This window comes from Hyaena hyaena, unplaced genomic scaffold, assembly GCF_003009895.1.
Source record: "Hyaena hyaena isolate Hyena2069 unplaced genomic scaffold, ASM300989v1 scaffold_303, whole genome shotgun sequence".
Lineage (NCBI taxonomy): Eukaryota > Metazoa > Chordata > Mammalia > Carnivora > Hyaenidae > Hyaena > Hyaena hyaena.
Window position 1 is genome coordinate 800,975 of NW_024080934.1, and position 21,225 is coordinate 822,199.

General features: G+C 39.1%; 1 protein-coding gene, 2 long non-coding RNA genes and 1 pseudogene across 5 annotated transcripts in view; 1 reads left to right on the top strand and 3 right to left on the bottom strand.

The window, feature by feature from the left end:
- AMN1 (antagonist of mitotic exit network 1 homolog) overlaps positions 1-20,657 on the bottom strand; it is a 57,961-nt gene extending 37,304 nt beyond the window's left edge. The window contains exon 1 of one of the 2 annotated variants that reach the window (XM_039247683.1): positions 20,452-20,652. In XM_039247683.1, the coding sequence (XP_039103614.1) occupies positions 20,452-20,489 (38 nt within the window). In that variant the 5' untranslated portion in view covers positions 20,490-20,652. Of the gene's footprint in view, positions 1-20,451 lie in introns of both variants that reach the window. The other variant, XM_039247684.1, reaches the window with a different exon arrangement.
- Positions 678-9,148, bottom strand: LOC120242152. Its single transcript, XR_005531024.1, has 4 exons — positions 9,137-9,148; positions 7,122-7,125; positions 6,397-6,403; positions 678-794 (listed from the first exon to the last, which is right to left on the bottom strand). It is a non-coding gene; the product is annotated as an uncharacterized LOC120242152 (long non-coding RNA).
- Positions 2,256-3,098, bottom strand: LOC120242150 (annotated as a pseudogene).
- LOC120242151 lies at positions 6,143-17,346 on the top strand. 2 transcript variants are annotated; one of them, XR_005531022.1, is made up of 3 exons: positions 6,143-6,265; positions 15,820-15,969; positions 17,093-17,346. It is a non-coding gene; the product is annotated as an uncharacterized LOC120242151 (long non-coding RNA). The 2 variants fall into 2 exon arrangements; XR_005531023.1 differs by lacking the exon at positions 6,143-6,265 and adding an exon at positions 15,241-15,275.
- Positions 20,658-21,225: the final 568 nt, after the last annotated feature.

The following is a 21,225-nucleotide window of genomic DNA, read 5'->3' on the forward strand; positions in this document are numbered from 1 at the left end:
AATCTCCTCCATCTCCCACCAATCTACTGTGTTTCTCTAGATTAGTGTATTCTGCACATTTACATAAATGGAATAATGTATTATGCGGATTTTTGTCACTGGCTTCTTTTACTTTGCATAACATTTTTAAGTTCTTCCATTTTAATTACTGTACTTTTTCAATTTCAGAATTTCCATTAGGATTTTTTAAAATTATAATTGCTATTGCTTTACTGATACTATTTTATGAGGCACTGCCATCATACTTTCCTTCTTTTACTTTTTTTTAAAAACTGAGGTGAAATTCATAAAATATAATTAATTATTTAAAGTGTACAATTCAGGGGTGCCTGGGTGGCTCAGTTGGTTAAGTGTCTGTTTAACTGTCAGCACAGAGCCTGATGCAGGGCTTGATCCCACGAATCTCCAGTTCATTACCTGAGCCAAAATCAAGAGTCAGACACTTAACCAACTGAGCCACTCAGGTGCCCCAGTAATTCATTCCTTTTTACTGGCTGAATGATATTTCATTATATGGATATACCATATTTTGTTGTTTTGTTTTAGTAGAATTTTATTTTAATATAGAGTGAAAAAAAAAAAAACCCCAAACCTTAATAGGTTAAAACAAGTCAAACAACCACTCTACACAGGCAAAGCCTTCACAAAGGTCAACTGAAGTAATCCAGGGCTAAAACTGAATTGTGCAGATTTTCAGTGAAGTCACTAGTCATGTAACACAAACAAAAGTCCATTATTTACACACTAGGCAAGCCCTCTAAGAAATGTGCCCCAAGAAGCATTAACCTTTGTTTCTTTGTGAAGGATAACCTATCCTGAAGACCTGCACAGTTTTTCAGATAATTTAACATTTTTAAAGTTTATTTAGTGTGTGTGTGTGTGTGTGTGAGAGAGAGAGAGAGAGAGAGAGAGAGAGAGACAGAGAGAGAGAGAGAGAGAAAAAACATGAGTGGGGGAGGGGCAGAGAGAGAGAGGGAGAGAAATAATCCTAAGCAGGCTCTGTGCTGTTAGTGTGGAGTCTGATATGGGGCTCGAACTCACAAACTGTGAGATCATGACCTGAGTCAGAATCAAGTCAGACACTTAACTGACTGAGCCACCCAGGCACCCTGGAAATTTAACATTTTTAATAGAATGTGGTCTCTACCATGCAATAATGCTTTGGTACAATCATTTAGGATTGCTCATCCTAAAACCTTGTATTTCCCCAGAGAAGCTTTGATTCTGCTTTAGAAGTTTCAATATAGGGGCACCTGGGTGGCTCAGTCTGACTTCAGCTCAGGTCACGATCTCATGGTTCATGAGTTCGAGCCCCGCGTTGGGCTCTGTGCTGACAGCTTAGAGCCTGGAGCCTGCTTCCAATTCTGTGTCTCCCTCTCTCTCTGCCCCTCTCCCACTCACGCTCAGTCTCTCTCTCTCAAAAATAAACATTTAAAAAAATATAAAATATATATTTAATTTTTATATAAAAAATAATATAAAATTTTTATATAAAAAATATAAAATATATATTTAATTTTTATATAAAATATAAAAAAGAAGTTTCAATATAGATTAAAATCTTTATCAAAAATCAATATGGAGAGGGGCGCCTGGGTGGCTCAGTCAGTTAAGTGTACGACTTCAGCTCAGGTCATGATCTCATGACTGTTGAGTTCAAGCTCTCCATTGGGCTCTGTGCTGACAGCTCAGAGCCTGGAGCCTGCTTCAGATTCTGCGTCTTCCTCTCTCTCTGCCTCTCCCCCACTCATACTCTGTCTCTCTCTCTCAAATATAAACATTAAAAAAAGTTTTTAAAAATCAATACAGTAGGAGGTGACATAGGATGCAACATATACACTGAATTTACCTCTCTGTATGTTTAGAAGTTACTCCTTCAGGGCACCTGGGTGGCTTAGTCAGTTGAGCATCTGACTTTAGCTCAGGTCATGATCTCATGGTTCATGAGTTCAAGTCCTGCATCAGGTTTGCAGCTGTCAGTGCAGAATCCTCTGTCCTCTTGCTTTGGATCCTCTGTCCCCCTCTCTCTATGTACCTTCCCTGCTCACGCTCATGCTCTCTCTCAAAAATAAACATTAAAAAAAGGAATAAAAAAAAATTATACCTTCAAAGTATTTGCACCAGGGAAATTAGTCTGTCCTGTTTAATATTCAGCAGTACAGGTTTGCATCATCAGAACCTTGGCAAGACCTCATTACGGCAGCATTCGGCTTTCCTAAGAAATTATCAGCATCTTAAATGTGTGCACATTTTTTCTTTTAGTCAGCTAGACACAGGCTTCAGAGTTTGCGGAACTGGAGGAGAAATAACAACCCATTCAAAACTATTCTAGAAAGTGTCTTTTGGCAGAATAGCAGGTGTCCAAGTGAAAATAGGAGGGTTTTGTTGCTTTGTTTTCTTCCCAAATTAAAATCATTTTTTGTTCCCCTTCTACCTAAACCTCAGTCACCACTCCTGAGTGGAGATGGGCAGAGGCTCTGGGCCCTGCTCCTCCGGCTTCTCAGCAGCTGCTTTCTTATTGCTGCAGCAAGGCTTGAATAGGTGTGTGTCAATGAGGACTTCTCCAAAACGGCCTTTATAGATAATCCCACAACTTATGTTCTGTCTTTTCCAGTGTGTGAAATCTAAAAAGGAAAAAACCAACGTTCTGTTAGAGCTGGAGCCATCTCTGTATCTGGGCCATTATCTGACTGGTTACAATAACAAAGAGATTGAGCACGGGAGGCACTTGAGGTGGTAATGTGAGCATCAGAATCGTGATGTTGAAATTCTTTCTGAGGTTTACAGATCTGGTTGCTTTCTATCCTGTGTCCAGATAGAGTTTTCACTTTCTTTGGTTTCAATGTTGTCTTCAGACTGGGTCCTGCCCTTGCATCTACCACATGATTCAGTTTTGCTTTTTTAAATCATTTTTTCACAAGCAGGACACAAAAATTACAGATGTTTCCTGAATGAGTCTCATGCAACCCCAAACAGCTCTGGAAGTCCTCTTCGTAGCGTTCACTGTCAGTGAGTCAAGAACTGGAAGACCTAGCTCTGTAAATACAGCAGCCCTCTATACTTCGGTACATCTTTGGCTTGTGAAAACCAAACATCTCATCTGGGAAACAGTCTTCTAAAAGCAGCTGTTTCTGAGGTGTGTGTATACACCAAGCCAACCCGCTCTTCAGTAGCTCCCTTCTCCTCAACTGCCTTGTCTAGAAAGATTGTCCCCTGCAGTTCTCTCGTTTTGTTGTTGTTGTTTTATGGTACCTTTGTTTCTTTTCTTTTTTATAATTTAGTTTTTAATTTACATCCAAGTTAGTTAGCAGATAGTGCAACAGTGATTTCAGGAGTAAATTCCTTAATGCCCCTTACCCATTTAGCCCATCCCCCCTCCCACGACCTCTCCAGCAACCCTCTGTTTGTTCTCTATATTTAAGAGTTTCTTATGTTTTGTCCCCCTCCCTGTCCTTATATTATTTTTGCTTCCCTTCCCTTATATTCATCTGTTTTGTATCTTAAAGTCCTCATATGAATGAAATCATATATTTGTCTTTCTCTGACTAATTTCACTTAGCATAATACCCTCTAGTTCCATCCACGTACTTGCAAATGGCAAGATTTCATTCTTTTTTGATTGTCGAGTAATGCTCCATTGTATGTATATACACATCTTCTTTATCCATTCATCTGTCGATGGATGTTTAGGCTCTTTCCATACTTCAGCTATTGTCGACAGTGCTGCTCGACACATTGGGGTGCATATGTCCTTTTGAAATAGCATACCTATATCCCTTGAGTAAATACCTAACAGTGCAATTGCTGGGTCATGGGATCTATTTTCAATTTTTTGAGGAACCTCCATACTGTTTTCCAGAATGGCCACACCAGTTTGCATTCCCACCAGCAATGCAAAAGAGACCCTTTTTCTCTGCAACCTTGTCAACATCTGTTGTTGCCTAAGTTGTAAATGTTAGCCATTCAGACAGGTGTGAGGTGGTATCTCATTGTGGTTTTGATTTGTATTTCCCTGATGATAAGTGATGTTGAGCATTTTTTCATGTGTCTGGCCAAATGGATGTCTTTTTTGGAGAAGTGTCTATTCATGTCTTTTGCCCATTTCTTCACTGGATTATTTGTTTTTTTGGGTGTTGCATTTGATATGTTCTTTACAGATTTTAGATACTAACCCTTTATCTGTCATTTGCAAATATCTTCTCCCATTCCATCGGTTGCCTTTTAGTTTGGCTGATTGTTTCCTTCACTGTGCAGACTTTTTTTTATTTTGATGAGGTCCCAATAGTTCATTTATGCTTTTGTTTCCCTTGGCTCCAGAGACATGTTGAGTAACAAACTGCTGTGGCTGAGGTCAAAGAGGTTTTTGCCTGTTTTCTTTCTCCTCAAGGATTTTGATGGCTTCCTACTTTACGTTTAGATCTTTCACCCATTTTGAGTTTATTTTTGTGTGTGGTGTAAGAAAGTGGTCCAGTTTCCCCACCACCATTTGCTGAAGAGACTGTCTTTATTCCATTGGATATTCTCTCCTGCTTTGTCAAAGATTAGTTGGTCATATATTTATGGGTACATTTTTGGGTTTTCTATTCTGTTCCATTGATCTGAGTGTCTGTTTTTGTGCCAGTACCATACTGTCTTGATGATTACAGCTTTGTAAATACATCTTAAAGTCTGGGATTGTGATGCCTCCAGCTTTGGTTTTCTTTTTCAAGATTGCTTCGGCTATTTGGGTCTTTTCTGATTGCATGCAAATTTTAGGAGTTTGTTCTAGCTCTGTGAAGTATGCTGGTGTTATTTTGATAGGGATTGCTTTTTTTTAAGATTTTATTTTTAAGCACTCTCTACACCCAATGTGGGACTTGATTTTACAACCCAAGATTGAGAGTCCCGTGCTCTACTGAACCACATTTTGTTTATTGATTTATTGGTGATGGACATTTATTTAGTCGTTTCCACTTTTTAGCTTTGTGAATACTGTTACTATGAACATATGTGTACAAGTATTTGTTTGAGTACCTAGTTTCAGTTCTATTAGGTATATACCTAGGAGTGGAAGTTGGAGTGGAAGTTGGGTAATATGGTAATTCTATGTTTAACTTCTTGAGGAACTGCCAAGCAGTTTTCTCCTTTACTTCTTAATAGGACTTCCCTTAGTTTTTTGAACACATTTATAATACTTTCTCGGAAGCCTTCACTAAATCCAACATCTGGGTCCTCTCTAAGACAGTTTCTGTTGCCAATTTTTTCTCTGTGTATGGGTCACAGTTTCTGTTTGTCTTGTAATTTTTTTTTGAAAATAGCATAGTCTAGATAATATAATACAGTAACTCTAAATATTGATGCCACAGATTTGTAATTATTTACCTGTTTGTTTAGTGACATGGCTTGACTAAGTCTATTTCCCTCACCCTATGCAACTTCTGATTTGCTTCTTAGTGGGCACAGCTTGGACATAAGCATTGTTGCGCTGGGATGTCAGTGATTGTAGCAGGGCTCTCTTGACTGTTCCTTTCTCTGATTATTCTGTTAAGTCTGTATTGGTATCACACCTAGCTGTCAGCCTTCACTCATTACAGATCGATTGCTCTAATGTATTCAACAATGCATGGGGTAAAAATTGCTCCATAATGTCATCCAATTCATTTTGGACTTCTTTGTAGGATTAGTTTCAGAGGTCAGTATTTAAGGCTTGTTCTGACACCAGGCATGCTCTTCTTAGATGTTCCTTTCCCTGGTTCTCTCTGGTAAACTTCCTGGCCTATGGTTTAACTTGCATCTCTGGTAAACTTCCTGGCCTATGGTTTAGCTTGCATCTCACATGAAGCTGTCAGAGTCTTTGTACTACTTACTTTTATTTGAACTTCCCCCACACTCTGTTTCAAATAAAGTCATTTTCTTGAGAGCTTGGAGTTGTGTGTTTTGCAGCCTGTCTTTCTTCCTGGAAAAAAATCTCTAAACTGCAATTTCAGAACTGGGAACAAGGTTGATGATGTGCTTCTCTCTGAGTGAAACCCCTACTTTCAGAGCGGGTGCTGGGTAGTTGCCACCCATGAATGAGATGTCTGATAAGTGGGGGCTGGGTGGAGGTAGCAATCCTCCAACCACAGACCATATTCACCCATAATTTAGCCTGTGCACAAGTATCTGGGGAGGAGTGTGATGAGAAATGCTGGCATCCTGACCTTCCCAGGAAAATACTGAAGGCTTTGAGTAGGAGCTGGGGAGAGAGGTAGCCTCAACACCTTGGCCATACCCACCTGGAGTGGAGGTACAGTTCAAATGCTAGACTCTTATTCTTACCGGGTTTTAAAAGATTATCTTGAATGAATGTTTCTTCATTTGCTGTATGCCCTTAGGAGGATTTCTAGAGACCTTAGGCAGTGTTTTATTATTTTCAACTTTTATGCTTATTTTACTGGGGAGCTTATTCTTAGAGCTTCTCATGCTGCCTTTTTGTAAGTCTTCCAAATATCATCCAATGTTCACATCCATTTAACAAATACCTGTATCCCATTAATAAGAAATACGGTGATTCCTTTTCTTTCAAATATGTACTTGGGTGCTTTTAAAATAAACTGTTCACTTTAAGTTTGCTTACTCAGTAAAAGGTCTTTCTATCTCCATTGATTCTACAATTCTTGGAAAGAAATGCGTGTGTGTGTGTGTGTGTGTGTGTGTGTGTGTGAGAGAGAGAGAGGGAGAGAGAGAGGGAAAGAGAGAGACAGACTCATGTGTTTTTAAAAATACATAAATTTGCTAAATTGTGTTAAAAATTGAGGTGAGATAGTTTCCCTACCTCTGGCTTGTGGTCACTGTTAAGTTTTTCATACTTCCATAGGTATGTATGAATGTAAAGTCCCAATTGCTCTTTATTTGAACCATTTCTCAGGTGGGTTGTGTTTGCAGCAAACAATCCTGAGAGATGAGGTATCATCTCCCACCAAGACAAAGGACAAGTTTGCTTATTGCTTGTTATAAAATTGTATCACACAAGCTCAGTGTTTTGTGTTTTTTTTCCCGCCTGTAATATCCCCTCTATGCAGGTATCCATCTAAGCCCTCTGTGTCACCCTCATGGGATTTGGGGGAGAAGGGCAAAAGAGGCAAACTGCGTGTGCTGCTCACTGTGCTGTAACAAAGTCTTTGTCTCCAGCCCAGAAATCCTCTATCTTCTGCCAGTATCCATGAAACAGTAAGAGTCTAATCAAGTAAAATCATATCCTAGATCTAACAATATTGTGATGAGAATTGGATCCTGATGGGAAACCTAGTATTATGGAAGAGGAAGAAGAAAGGTTCTGTGGACCAGGTCCGGGGGTATGAGGAGATTCCTTGAAATCTGGTAGCAAATGCTCTCCACATTTACAGCAATCTGTGCTCTCATCCAAAATACCATTTTTTAAAACATTGTTGCTTCCTTCACCTCCAGCCAAAGATATTTTATGATCTACCTGAGGCAAGCAGCAGCTGTAGCTAGCTGTCAATCTGACCTGATGCTGGGTTTCTTATCCCAGTCCATGTGCTATAACAGAAAAATGTGCATGTATATGAATGGCCTTGAACTTCTGTGTATTACAAGTGTCAGTGACACTGCCCATATGGCAGAAGCAAAACAATGTCATAGTGATCTAAATCAAGTTTAACAGTAAATCCAGACTAGAGTGGCCTGTGTCTCTTTGGTTTATATAGTTATATGTATAGAAGAATAGGCCATGGAATATCTCTCAGTTAGGTTGAGGGTTTCTTTTTGGCCCATCTACTATCCCTGTAATTACTGACAATATCACTAACTATTAACAGGTAAGCTTCAATTTCCTTGTGCAGTTCATAATGGATACTATCCCGGGCTTACACTACATCTTGGCTGTCTAAGACCTACTGGTTTCCCTTAGGATTTACTCACAGATGAATCTGGGCTCCTGAGGGCACAGCAAAGGTCAATATTGCAGGTTAACCTCACCTTGCTTCTTGGAGTTCTATTAATAGCCTCTGTTAAATGGTGTATGATATAAATTGAATGCATTTGGTCTTAGCCTCTGCTGATCAATAATCACTGTGGCTGAAAAAGTGTCTTAGTCATGTGATAACTTGTCAGAGGCCAAGACGGTAGGACCAAAAAGTGGAATGTTACGAAAGGCAGTCCTTTACGGGTTTTTCATCATCTTACCTGTCTTGCTGGGAATGACAAGAATACACAGCCCTGATATGCTTTATCTGGGCCATTCACAGGGTTGTGTTTATAATGAGCAGCCCTGTGTCATAAAGTAATGTCTCCCTCCAGGACAAAGAAGTTGCTTACTGCTTACTATACATCGGCAGAGTCCCCAAATTCAGTGTTTCTTTCCTGTAATGCAACTCATTGCTTGAGTAGACATTCGTTTGGGCTGTGTTGCCTTCCTGGAATGCAACCCATTGTTTGTGTTGGCATCCATCTGAGTCTTTTGTGTTGCCCATGAGCATCTTGGAAGTCAAGAGGAAGTGACATAAACATGCGAATGCATGCTCGAGCTGTTTGCTGTGCAATGAATAATAAAGTCCTTTGTGTCTTTGACCCAGGAGCCTTTGTTCACTTGTGTCCATGAAACAAGACCAGACTAAAAATGTATTTGTTTATATGTAAGACAGGTAAAATCAAATTCTACCCTGATAGTCACTCCCCTTGTATTTTCCTTTATGCAGATTTCAGCTATATATATATTAAGTGTTTCCTTTTTTCTCCCCATGTCTCTTCCTCAGTCTTTTTCATCTCAGCCCTTGAGGGTCCCTGAGCTCAGCTGTGCAGCCTGTGCCATGTATTCCCCATAAGATACCTACTTCTCCACTATTATGTAAAGATATCACCATTCTCCTGGTCAACAAAGCTGAAAACTTTAGAGTAATTTTTGCTTTTTCTCTTTCCTAGGTCCTTCTATCCAAAACTATTCAACACATCCCAGACCCAAAGGATTCTCTAAGGCAGTGCTGTTCATAGTGCTAGTCAGTGAGATTAGGAGCTCATGCAAGGATGTCACCAAGCAGTTTCCTTCATGGTGAAGTCCGATCCTGTGGACAAACAGTGCACTCAGTAAAAACGTTGATTGCTATTCTGGATCAAGCTCCTTACCTTGTTACAACCCAGAAATAGCTTACTGCTGACCAACTGCCAGCCTGAACATACCTTGTCCCAAAAGGATTAGCAAATAGGATTCTCAAGGCATATATGGACCCTTACACGGGGGACCACACCCTAGTATGACAATGAAGGTCATGTGGTCATCTTTTTGGTTTACTTTCAAGTTCTAGATGATTTTTCTTTTCTTTTATATCTGGAGAGAAAAAGAGAGCAAGTGGGGGAGGGGCAGAGAGAGGTGGGGACAGAGGATGTGAAGCAGGCTCTGTGCGGACAGCAGAGAGCCTGATGTGGGGCTCGAACTCACAAATGGTGAGATCATGGCCTGAGCCGAAGTCTGACACTCAACTGACTGAGCCACCCAGGGGCCCCTAGATAATTTTTCTTAACATGTTTTATTCTTTTTCCTCTTTTCTCACTAAGCACTACGTTGTAAGTTCCATCGATTTGAGTATATATTCATCTACTCTTCACTTTCCTAACAGCTGCATAATACTTGATGGCACCTCTCCCACTGATAGACATTCAAATTCTCCACCGTGGAATTCTGCAATGACCATCTTCATACATGTGTCCTAGTTTGGGCACTCCTTACCTCTTTCCAAGAGTTTGCAACAGTTTCCTAATTGTCTCTTTATTCCCAACTTGTCCCTAATGCAAATCTCTCTTTACACCCAGTGCAGTTCCAAAACCTTTTATAGACCCCTACTGCTACAAAATTAAGCAGTCTTATATCATTCCGGTCCCCAAAGTTCTACTCCTAATTATTGGCTTTATGTTTCCCTACTCTGCTATCCACATTGTATTCTCTGGCCAAATTGAAATACTACTTTCTGATCTTCTCATGTATTTCTAACTCCTGCTTGTCAAGGCTTTGCCCTTATCATTCCTCTCCTTCTTAGATGCTTTTCCTCCCATTTGCAAATGTCAGATGCTACCAACCTTCAAATACAACCCTCTTTACAAAGACTTCTCCTAGTCTTGTATATTCTTTTCCTCATCAGAAATTACAAAATACTTCGTTAATCTCCCTTCTGTGCTATTATTCTACCTATATTATAGTTATTTATATACTTGCATATGCTAGTCCCATAAAACTGTACCTTCTTTATGCTAGATATTTGTCAAAACCATCAGCATAATGTGTCATATGCCAAATATATGCTTACTGAATATTGAGCAGCTCCTAAAAATAAGAAACTGTGGCTATGAAGAGATAAAAGACTTGATTCTGGCCACAGAAGTTCAGAGGATCATTTATATGGATGCCTCAGCAAACCTTCAATATAAAGGCAGGAATTAAAAGACAGGAGGATAGCTAGGCTTTCATCTGTCTTTCTAACTTGCACTCTTAACTATTTCTCTGTCTTTACTGACAGAGAGAAACTCTTATTTGGATCAGGTGTAAAGTTAAAGCCAAGAATGAAAGCAAAATACTTTTCACAGGACTCTATACAACCTGAGTTACACAAAAGGGAATCAACAGAGTTCTCTTTTACACAAAGTGACCATGAGGAGCACCTGTGTGGTTTAGTTGGTTAAGCATCCAATTTCAGCTGAGATCATGATTTTGTGAGTTTGGGCCCCAAGTCAGGCTCTGTGCTGACAGCTCAGAGCCTGGAGCCTGCTCTAAATTGTGTGTCTCCTTCTCTCTTTGCCCCTTCCCCTCTCGTACTCTGTCTCTCTCAAAACTAAACTTCTAAAAAATTTAAAAAAAAACCCAAAAACTAAAAAGTGACTGTGGACTGAGGGCCAGAAGTTTATGAGATATAATGTAAATGTCACTTCAAAAGCATGGATTTCAAAAGCATTCAGCAGATAATTGTTCTCCTCAGCCTCAAGTTTTGCATGGCAATATTTTTTTATGCAATATTAACGTACTGAAGCTCCCAGAGAGAAGTAATTGCTATTGTAACTACAAGTTTCAGCATCTATCCCAGTGAAATAATTAATAACAATAAATAACACTTAGTGATGTTTATTACTTACTAGTTTTAAAATAACATGGACACCAGGCTTAAAAATTCCTCAAGCAGATAAAACCAGTCAGGTCATGTAAGTGAAACTTAATCTAGCTTACATCATTATTATTGTTTAAAAATTTTTAGCGTTTATTTTTGAGAGAGAGATACACAGAGTGTGAGCAGGAGAGGGGCAGAAAGAGAGGGAGACAGAATCTGAAGCAGGCTCCAGGCTCTGAGCTAGCTGTCAGCACAGAGCCTGATGCGGGGCTCGAACCCATGAACCATGAGATCATGCCTTAAGCTGAAGTCGGCCGCTTAGCCGACTGAGCCACCCAGGCACCCCCTTACATCATTAATTTAAGAGAAACTTAACCTAGGTTATTTCTTGTAACTGTCTCTGATAATCATAAATAAAACTTACATCACCTTTCTAAAATAGTATAAAGGATCACTTTTAACCAATCCCCTGATATATGTAAATTCCCATTTAAAAAAATTTTTTTTAATGTTTTATTTATTTCTGAGAGTGAGACAGCGTGAGCAGGGGAGGGTCAGAGAGAGAGGGAGGCACAGAATCTGAAACAGGCTCCAGGCTTTGAGCTAGCTGTCAGCACAGAGCCCAAGTGGGGCTCGAACCCAAAAACCATGAGATCATGACCTGAGCCGAAGTCGGACACTTAACCAACTGAACCACCCAGGCGCCCCTGTAAACTCCCATTTAAAAAAAATTTTTTTTAAAATTCCAGTATACATAACATATAGTGTAATATCAGTTTCAAGTATACAATATAATGATTCAATAATTCTATACATTGCTCAGTGCTATCATAAGTTCACTCTTTAATCCCCATTACCTATTTCATCCATCCCTCCACCCACCTCCCCTCTGATAAATGTCAGTTTGTTCTGTATACAAACTTGTTAAGAGTCTGTTAAGAGTCTGATTCATTGTTTGTCTCTCTCCCTCTCTCTTTTACTTTGCTTGTTCGTTTTGCTCATTAAATTACATATGAGTGAAATGATAGGGTATTTCTCTTTCTCTGACTTCTTTCACATAGCATTATATTTTTTGGCTTCATCTTGTTGCACATGGCAAGATTTCATTCTTTTTTTCACGGCTGAATAATATTCCTGTGTGTGTGTGTGTGTGTGTGTGTGTGTGTGTGTATGTGTGTGTCACATCTTCTTTATTTATTCACCTCTCAATAGACACTTGGTTTGCTTCCATAATTTGGCTATTGTAAATAGTGTTGCAATAAACAGAAGGCTGTATATATCTTTTTGAATTAGTGTTTTTGTATTCCTTGCATAAATACCCAGTAGTGAAATTATTGGATCATCCCGTAATCCTATTTTTATTTTTTTGAGAAACTTCCATACTGTGTAAACTCTCCTTGTAATAACCAATCATTGTAAAGATTAAACAACTTCCTCATTCTCACTTTATGAGCTCTCCTATGATCACATGCCTTGAGAGTCTAACCTTTTTTGGTTTGAAGTCTCCCTGTACACTAACAGTTTGTTTCTCACTCAGTAAAACATTTATATCAACTAAACATTTCTGAATTTTCTTTTGAAAGTTTTTGGTGTCAAAAGTGGGATCCAGGGATGACCCTTGATGAGCTCCAAGGCCAGTGAGTAACTAGGTGCCAAAACCCATGGAGACCACTGCGCACTACCAACCATGGAATTCCAGGGAAAATCTTCCTTATATCTAAACTCCACTCCTTTTGTGTTGATTTATCTGATTTTACTGAGCAATGCTTGTTGAAACTTTTCAGTAAGTCATGCTATTCTGTTCAAAAGAGGGAGGAATGTGTGATTCCTTCTATTTTGGAATAACTGTCAAACCCATGCTAATTAAGTTTTCTTAGGGATTCTAAGGCAAAGATGGATTCCATCTGGTCCAAAGCTCAGACCAGGATCTTATACCTTTTTATTTATTTTACTTTATTATTTTTTAAATTTTTAAAAAAATGTTTTTATTTATTTCTGAGAGAGAGATAGTGTGAGCAGGGGAGGGTCAGAGAGAGAGGGAGACAGAATCTGAAACAGGTTCCAGGATCTGAGCTAGCTGTCAGCACAGAACCTGATGCGGGGCTTGAACCCATGAACCATGAGATCATGATCTGAGCCGAAGTCAGATGCTCAACCAACTGAGCCACCCAGGTGCCCCAATGATCTTATACCTTTTTAGAGAAATGGGTAAATATTACAAAGAATCAATGGAACTGCAGTGACCACTTTGGGAAAATCTTTAACTAAGATAAAATAGCCCAACATGGGGGCACCTTTAAAAAAAGAGGATCCCAAATTTCTTAAAGGCAATAAATGCATTCATTGGCTGGTATGCCAAAGCTTCTAAAAGACAAAATGACTCCAAAAATAGCTTCTCTAAAGAATTCTTACAGCAAATGAAAAATTTGTGGTAAAAGCTCAAGTCATTTCAGCAAATAATCTTAATTTATCCCATCAGCCAGAAAAACAATTTGGGTTCAGCTATTCCTTTGAGTTTTGTATTGTTATACCTGACACACAGCTGAAATTTTTAAATGAAAGCTACAGATCTCTGTTTACAACTGTCCTTATATTAATGTATATGTATGTATGTTATGTATATGTAATTTTCAAAAAGAGCTCTATTTAATTGGCTTAAGGAAAAATAAGTACTTATATGAGTTAAGGATTCTTAAAACTCTCAGAAATATAAACTAACTGAAATGCTTTTCAAGTTCATATGATCTGGATAATCTTGAATTATAGAAGCTTCAGAAATAGTTTAGGGGTATGGATGGCTCAGTCGGTTAAGGTTCTGACTCTTGATTTTGGCTCAGGTCATGATCTCATGGTTTGTGGGTTCAAGTCCTGTGTTGGGCTCTGGGCTGACTGTGAGGAGCCTGCTTTGGATTCTCTTTCTTTCTCTCTCCTTCTGTCCCTTCCCTGCTCACTCTCTCTGTCTTTCTCTCTCTCTCTCTCAAAATAAATAAATAAACTTTAAAAAAGGTTAAAATTGTTAAGATGCTAGTTAGGTGTTTAAAGTTTAATACAAGTATAATTATTAAAAATGAGTTAAATAGATTAAATTAGATGATGGGTATTTGTTAAATATGTAGGTCATTTCCAATAATAAGCTAATGTTACTGAAACATTAACTGCTAAACATATGTTTAAGTTTATTTACTTTTGACTGCTTATTTTTTACAAAGACAAAAGATATTTGGATCTATTTTAATGTGGCCTTTCCCACATTAAAAAAATGTACTATAAAGAAGCACATCTCTAAAAAGTATATTTTTTATTATTAAATATTCATAAATTTGCTAATCTACTATAGGATGCTGATATATGCCAGACAGTTCCCAACTGCTTGTTTACTAGTTTTCACTGGAAAATAAAGGTTAATAATGGTTAAAAAAAGATTATAATGGTTAAAGCTTATAATTGATATATAAAAATAAGCCACCTAAAAACAAGAATGAAAGAAAACATCTTTGTATATAAAGTATGAGAGGAGAATGGGATGTGTTTTTTATATGAAGAGTAAGCAAAAAATATAGGATGTGTTTTTATTAAGGGAAAACAGTAATTTTGTCTTAAAGTAAAATGAAAAAGAAAAAGGAATAAAACAAAAATCTAAATGGATACAGAAAGTTACAGAAAAATTGTGAAGAAATTTCATGTTGCATGGTCAAAATTAGCTAAAATTCAATGGATTTATTTATAAAGATTTCCAAAACTGAGCTGAATAATATACTGACACAAAACCACAGTTTAATTTTCTCTGTTAAAAGAACAAAGTTTCTTAGGTTGTTAGTCACTCTTTTTTTTTTTTTTAATATTTTTATTTATTTCTAAGAGAGAGAGAGAGAGAGACAGCATGAGCAGGGGAGGGTCAGAGAGAGAGGGAGACACAGACTCTGAAATAGGCTCCAGGCTCTGAGCTGGCAGTCAGCAGAGCCAGACGGGGGGCTGGAACCCATGAACTGCGAGATCATGACCTAAGCGAAAGTCGGATGCTCAACCGACTAAGCCACCCAGGCGCCCTATGTTAGTCACTCTTAATAAGGGATTATGAAAGGTTTTTCTTTACCTTTGTGTATTTTGTCTAGGAAACAAAGATTCTGTACCTTATGAAAATCATTTCCTGTGTTTCACTTTGTCTTTATCAGGTTTTTGACTGCTTAATCTTTTCAATATATAAAAGAGGTAAGGTTTTTTTTTTTTTTATAACTATGTACTTTCTATATTTGCTTTTGAAATCTTTTTTGTCTCTTTGGTTAAATAGATGACTAAGTATTATTTCACAATGACTAGTGATCCTGTTTAATCAAGTGTTTTAAAGCTTTCGACATTTTTTACAAACTTCACAAAATCAAATTCTAAATGCAGTCTTTTTGACTTTGAACTAACTTTCAAGGTTCCTGAAAAATCTCAAAGCTTTTTTCTCTTCTTACAAAAAGGGAGACATTAAACTATAGACTTTTTAAATGTGAGATTACATTGAAAACATTATCAAGTAAAAGTGATGCTTAACCTTCTTAGGTTGTATTTGTATGGATACATGTTATTAATATAAGTATTCCAGAAATTGCATGGAATTCCTAGGAATCTGATATGCAATGTCATCGTAGTCTAATTATTTTTAAATGTCATATACCCCCAAAATAGCCAAACTTACCTGTCAATCACATCATTTTTTCATAGTGAACTGTAACAATGGCTCTTTTTGTCTCTTGTCATTTACAAACAGCTATTAATATACAGTGAATCATCTATGAGAGCATTTACAACTACCTACAGGCTAAAATGCTTTGTCTTCAAGGAGATTCATGGAAAAGACCCTGACAAATACTCTAGAGTACAAGTTTCTGATAACTTGAAGATCATACCACTTAACTGGGTAAGAATTTCTAGCATGCTAATGTAGAAACTGATTGATTCATAAAACTGCTAACCCAAGGGCAAGAAAAGTAGAATTGATTATATGGGACAAAACCAACTAATGGAGATGATTATAATTTTTATCACATTGTTTGAAGCATTGCTCATTCTTTACTGTTTTGCTTTCCAAATTTGAAGAACCCCTTTCTCTTTTCTTTTAAACTACTATATAACTGGGGTGCCTGGGTGGCTCAGTCGGCTAAGCATCTGACTCCTGATTTTGGCTCAGGTCATGATCCCAGGGTCTTGGGATGGAGCCCTGTGTCAGGCTCTGCGCTGAGTGTGGAACTTAACTAAGATTCTCTCTCTTCTACCTCTCTTCCCTGTCTCTCTCTTAAAATAAAATAAAATAAAATAAAATAAAATAAAATAAAATACTACTATATAACATAACAATGTGGTAAACTTTTGTGAATAAAAATTAAACATTTAAAACAAAACAAAACAAAAACAAATATTAAACATTTACCTTGTTCTCTCTACCTGATCCCTCCAAAATTAAAAACAAAACAAAACAGCCCTCTTATTAAGTATTCTTATTTTCATGGCAGTGTAGGTATTTGCATAAATTCCATCAGAATTTGTTTCTTTGTAACAGAACACAATTGGACAACTCATTGGCTTGACTTCTTGGCCTAAAAGGGTGTTTAAATATCCAATCTGAGATTTCCTACCACCAGGCATTTTTTAAGAAACTAACGTTGGATCTGTGGAGCCAACAAAGACCGTTGGATTACCAAAGCTTGGACTTGAATACCATTTTTTAAAATGTACATAAAATAACTATTCTGCTGCACTGTTATGTAAATAACAAGCTGAATTTGATGGGACCAGATTCATTTTACAAATAAGTTAGTCTTACTGTGATTATCTTTGGTAAAAATGAAGTGACTATAGAGAGAAAAATTATGTTTCAGTAGAACACTATAGTGTACCTGTTATCAGATTCTAGTCCTGTTCATTATCTTTGAGGTTTTTTTATCTTTCTGTAAACTGGACTGGATCCTGAATTCTTCTAGTTCCCTCCAATATCTGGCTACAACTTTCCAACCTAACACTTCCAATTTTCTCTTACGCTTCAGACTTGGAATAAAAACTAAAATTGCCCTTTTCCTCAATTTCTACAACCTAAAGCCAGACAACTTGATAGAAGATTCAAAGAAATCACCACAACAAATCATGTACAGACAACCTTCGTGCCTACTTCTGTTTCAGGCCACTCAGAGTTCACCAGAATATTCAATGATGTCATCAAAATCATTCAAACTACAAACAAGGAAAATCCAACAGATTGAAACTGCCTCCTCACTCCATCATCTAAAGATGTTTTGAAAAAAAGAAAAATAAAACAAAGATGTTTTGAGCTCAAATCTAGAAATTTTTTTGACTGCTTGCTATTCAGATTCAGAAACAATTTGGAATTTGCTCCAGGTGTTAACTTTTATCTTTCGTTTCCATAGAAATGACTAATTACTCACATCATAGAGAGGCCCAACTTAGATAGAAAAGCACCTACAACACTCTTGAAATAAAACATCCTCATGTTTATCCTCAGTAATCATTACATGGTTTAATAGGGTAAGGCACTAATGTGGTATTAGGAAACATATTTTCGACTAGATTTTAAAATGTGATCCATTCCAAAAGAAAACATTCCTAGAGACTTAGTTTATTGGAAAGGACACCCACAAAAGACTACATTTAAATCTCTTCAGGTGACATCTTACCTTCTGCAAAATCCCTACAATTACAGTAAGAATCTAAACTCTTGCACAGTCTCAGACACCCTAACCACTGAACAAGGAGATGCATATGTTATAACTGGTTAAAAAGAAAAAAAGGTTCCATGGTTGTTGTTGTTTTTAAATTTTTTTTTAAAGTAGGCTTTGCACCTGATGCGGAGCCCAACACAGGGCTCCAACTCACAACCTCACAAGATCAAGACCTGAGTTGAGAACAAGAGTTGGACACTTGGAGCACCTGAATGGCTCAGTCGGTTAAGCAGCCACCTTAGGCTCAGGTCATGATCTCATAGTTCGTGGGTTCAAGCCCTGCATCAGGTTCTGTGCTGACAGCTCAGAGCCTAGAGCCTGCTTCAGATTCTGTTCTCCCTCTCTCTGCTCTTCCCCTGCTCTGTCTGCTAGTGTTCTGTCTCTCAAAAGTAAACATTTGAAAAAGAGTCGGACACGTAACTGATTGAGCTATCCAGGTGCCCCATGTTTCCATGTTAATAGATCAGGAATTATTACACCCAATTTAAAAGATCTTAAAGATCAGATGTCAGTCTTCCATCAGATAGATGGAGCCTTCTTCCACTGATTTATTTAGTTGGTTAAATCTTGGCTCCTGGGAATCTGCTCCCAGAATTTTTCGATTTTTGTCTCAAAATCATCATATATTAATATCCCTAGTTGTAGGAGTGCTGACAGCACTGACTCCATCTTTGGTCCTCCATCTTGTTTCTGCTCATGCAATGACCTCCCTTGGGGCTATAGGTTCCAGGCCCCTTGGAGGTTAACGTGTGCCCTGACTGGAATGCAGAAAGGCTTGCTCCAATTTTCCCTAAAGTGCTGCACAGAAGGTACCACTTTAGATAACTAGTAGAGATGATTGGTGCACTAGTAGAGATGAAAGGCTCCACTTTAAGTAGGAGAGATGACCTCGCATAGATGGTGCCACTTTAGATAATGATCCTCTGCACCATAATGCCCTTTGCTCTATAAAAGCAGTAGGTCACGGTTTGGACTGGGTGGAGAATAGCTCCATCGCACCTGGATTGTAAGGGGACTGAGGTTCGCACAGTCATGGCACCTAGGCTTTTCTTTCCAGGAAGCAACTTTATTCATCATGTGGCCACAGGCTCAATGGGTTTATGCCTTAAAAACTGAGCCCTGAGCGCAGGGGGTTGTAGCCTTTTATGCAATTTCTACTTCTTTGTCTCCCATAAATGATGACATATAGACATACAGTCTGATTGGGCAGTCTATGTTACAGAATCGTCCGGAATGTCACATTGGAGCACATAGCCAGGTTGCCTTCCCTTGTCTTGAGGTTTTCACCACATTCCTTAGGAAGGGGTCCTACCACAGGATCATCTATCCACTGGCTCCCCCTTGTCAGTAGGTCACCCTGAATACAAGTCTGTGTAAACAGTATGGAGCGGCTTGCTTTGTTTTTCTGCTTCAAAGTGCCTACTAGGTCTGGAGGATACTTTACTGTCCCTCCCCCACCTTTTAACACTAGTGCACTATATCCTCTCAAGAGTTGTAAATGCCTTTCAGCAGTCACTCATACGTCAAACGATATCTGTCAGGATTACACAACTCAAGGAACTCAGTTGTCCCACTGTCCATGTCTTCAATGACTATGCAATTGTTGGTAATGGCAACTACATGACCGTACAGCCCAATGACTACATCAAGGGGAGAGTAACTATATATTGGCTCACACTTTCACCTTTCTGAGGGAATGACCCAAAGGGGGAATTTTTAAAATAAAACAAAATGCAGACCATGCTTGAAAATCCCCTAAGCAGACCAAATCAGTTTCACATAAGTGAAACTTAATCTGGCTTATTTCATGAACAAAGTGAAATTTAACAGTATATTTCTTGTAAATCCCTCTGACAATCATAAACAAAGCTTAAATCATCTCTCTAAAATAGTATATGACAATCACTTTAAACCAACCCCTTGAGGTTTTTGAAATTGTAGTAATCAATCATTGTAATAACCAATCACTGTAAAGGATAAACAACACAGTCATTCTCAGTGTATAAGCCATCCTGCAATGGCATGCCTCTGAGATTGTTTCTCCTTCATTAAAATATTTTTAAGTAAAGTTCTTTGAAATTTCTTTTGACACTAGGCATCCTTCAAAGGACACGCGTTAAATGTATTCCTCACTACAATTCTATGAGATCCATACTGTTGTCACACTACTTGGATAGATCAGGAACTCAGGCACAGAGGTGAAACTTAAGTTATTCTCCGTGGTCACACAGCTGGTGAATGGCCGACTGGGAGCTGAACCCAGCAATCCCAGTCAAGCAATCGAGGAGCTGCCTCAAAGAATCAATATCTATCCCAGTTACAGGAATGGTGGAACTCTGCTGAAGGCCACATGTGGTGTTTTTGTTGTTGCTGTTCTATCAAGCTCTCCTCAGAAACAGGCCACTGCCAGAAACTACCAGGGCATCGAGCTGTCAAGGCTGACAGAGTTCGGACACCCATCGGGCGGCCCCCAGGGCGGAGAACAGAGGGTCAAGCCTGTCCAGCAGCACACCTGGCACAACTGTCATCTACAAGGAGACGACATATCAGCGACCCAGGAATAGACACACCGGCGGGCCCTCTTCGGAGGTCCAGAGGTAGAAAGGGGGCGGGGAGGGAGAGCGAGCACAGGGCGGGGCGTCGGGGAGGCGGGGACCAGGTGGACTCACAGATCCAGGAGCTGACTGACCCGCCGCGAGCTAGGCATCGCGGCCGCCGAGGGAAGCCTCTTCCGTGGTCCCCCGGGCACCCAAACGCACCCAGAGACCGTCCGTCAACTCCTGCAACCCGCGCGACGCGCAGGCCCTCGTGACGTCACACGGCTTCTTCCGGTGACCAGGACGCAGCCACCCTCGGGACTACAGAGGGAAAGAAGAGAAGTGGCTGGAGGTGGTAAAATGTAGAGTAGCCCTAAACTCGGTGAGGCACGACGGGAGTTGTAGTTCTACCTCGCGGGGTCCGTTTCCGGGCGGTTTCCCCGGAGTTTCAGCCCGGCTCCCAGCTTACCCTGGTACGCCTCCGGCGGCGCTTTGCTTGGAGGTTGCTCTTCTTACTGTAGGGATGTGTTTGATGCTGGTCCCTGCGTTTGGCGACACACACTGGAGACTCCCTTGGATACGGACACCATTAACGTCAAACGGAGCGTTTTAGAGCAACGAGAACTGACCGCTGTTTACTGAGCACTTTCTCTGAAGCAAGCGCTGAGCTACTTGCTCTCAATAATTAACCACATTCATTTAATCCTGTGAAGTCGGGATTATTTAGCCTTATTTTACAGGTGACACTCCAGGCCAACAAAAGAAAGCTCAGTAAGAATTCCATCATGGAGGGAGGGGCTTATCTTCAAATCAGAAGGCATTCTTAAGGGGCACTCTTCCTCAGGTGGAATTATTTCTCTTTGGTTATGCTGCGGAGTACTTGCTACTTTTTAGTGTTTTTCATTC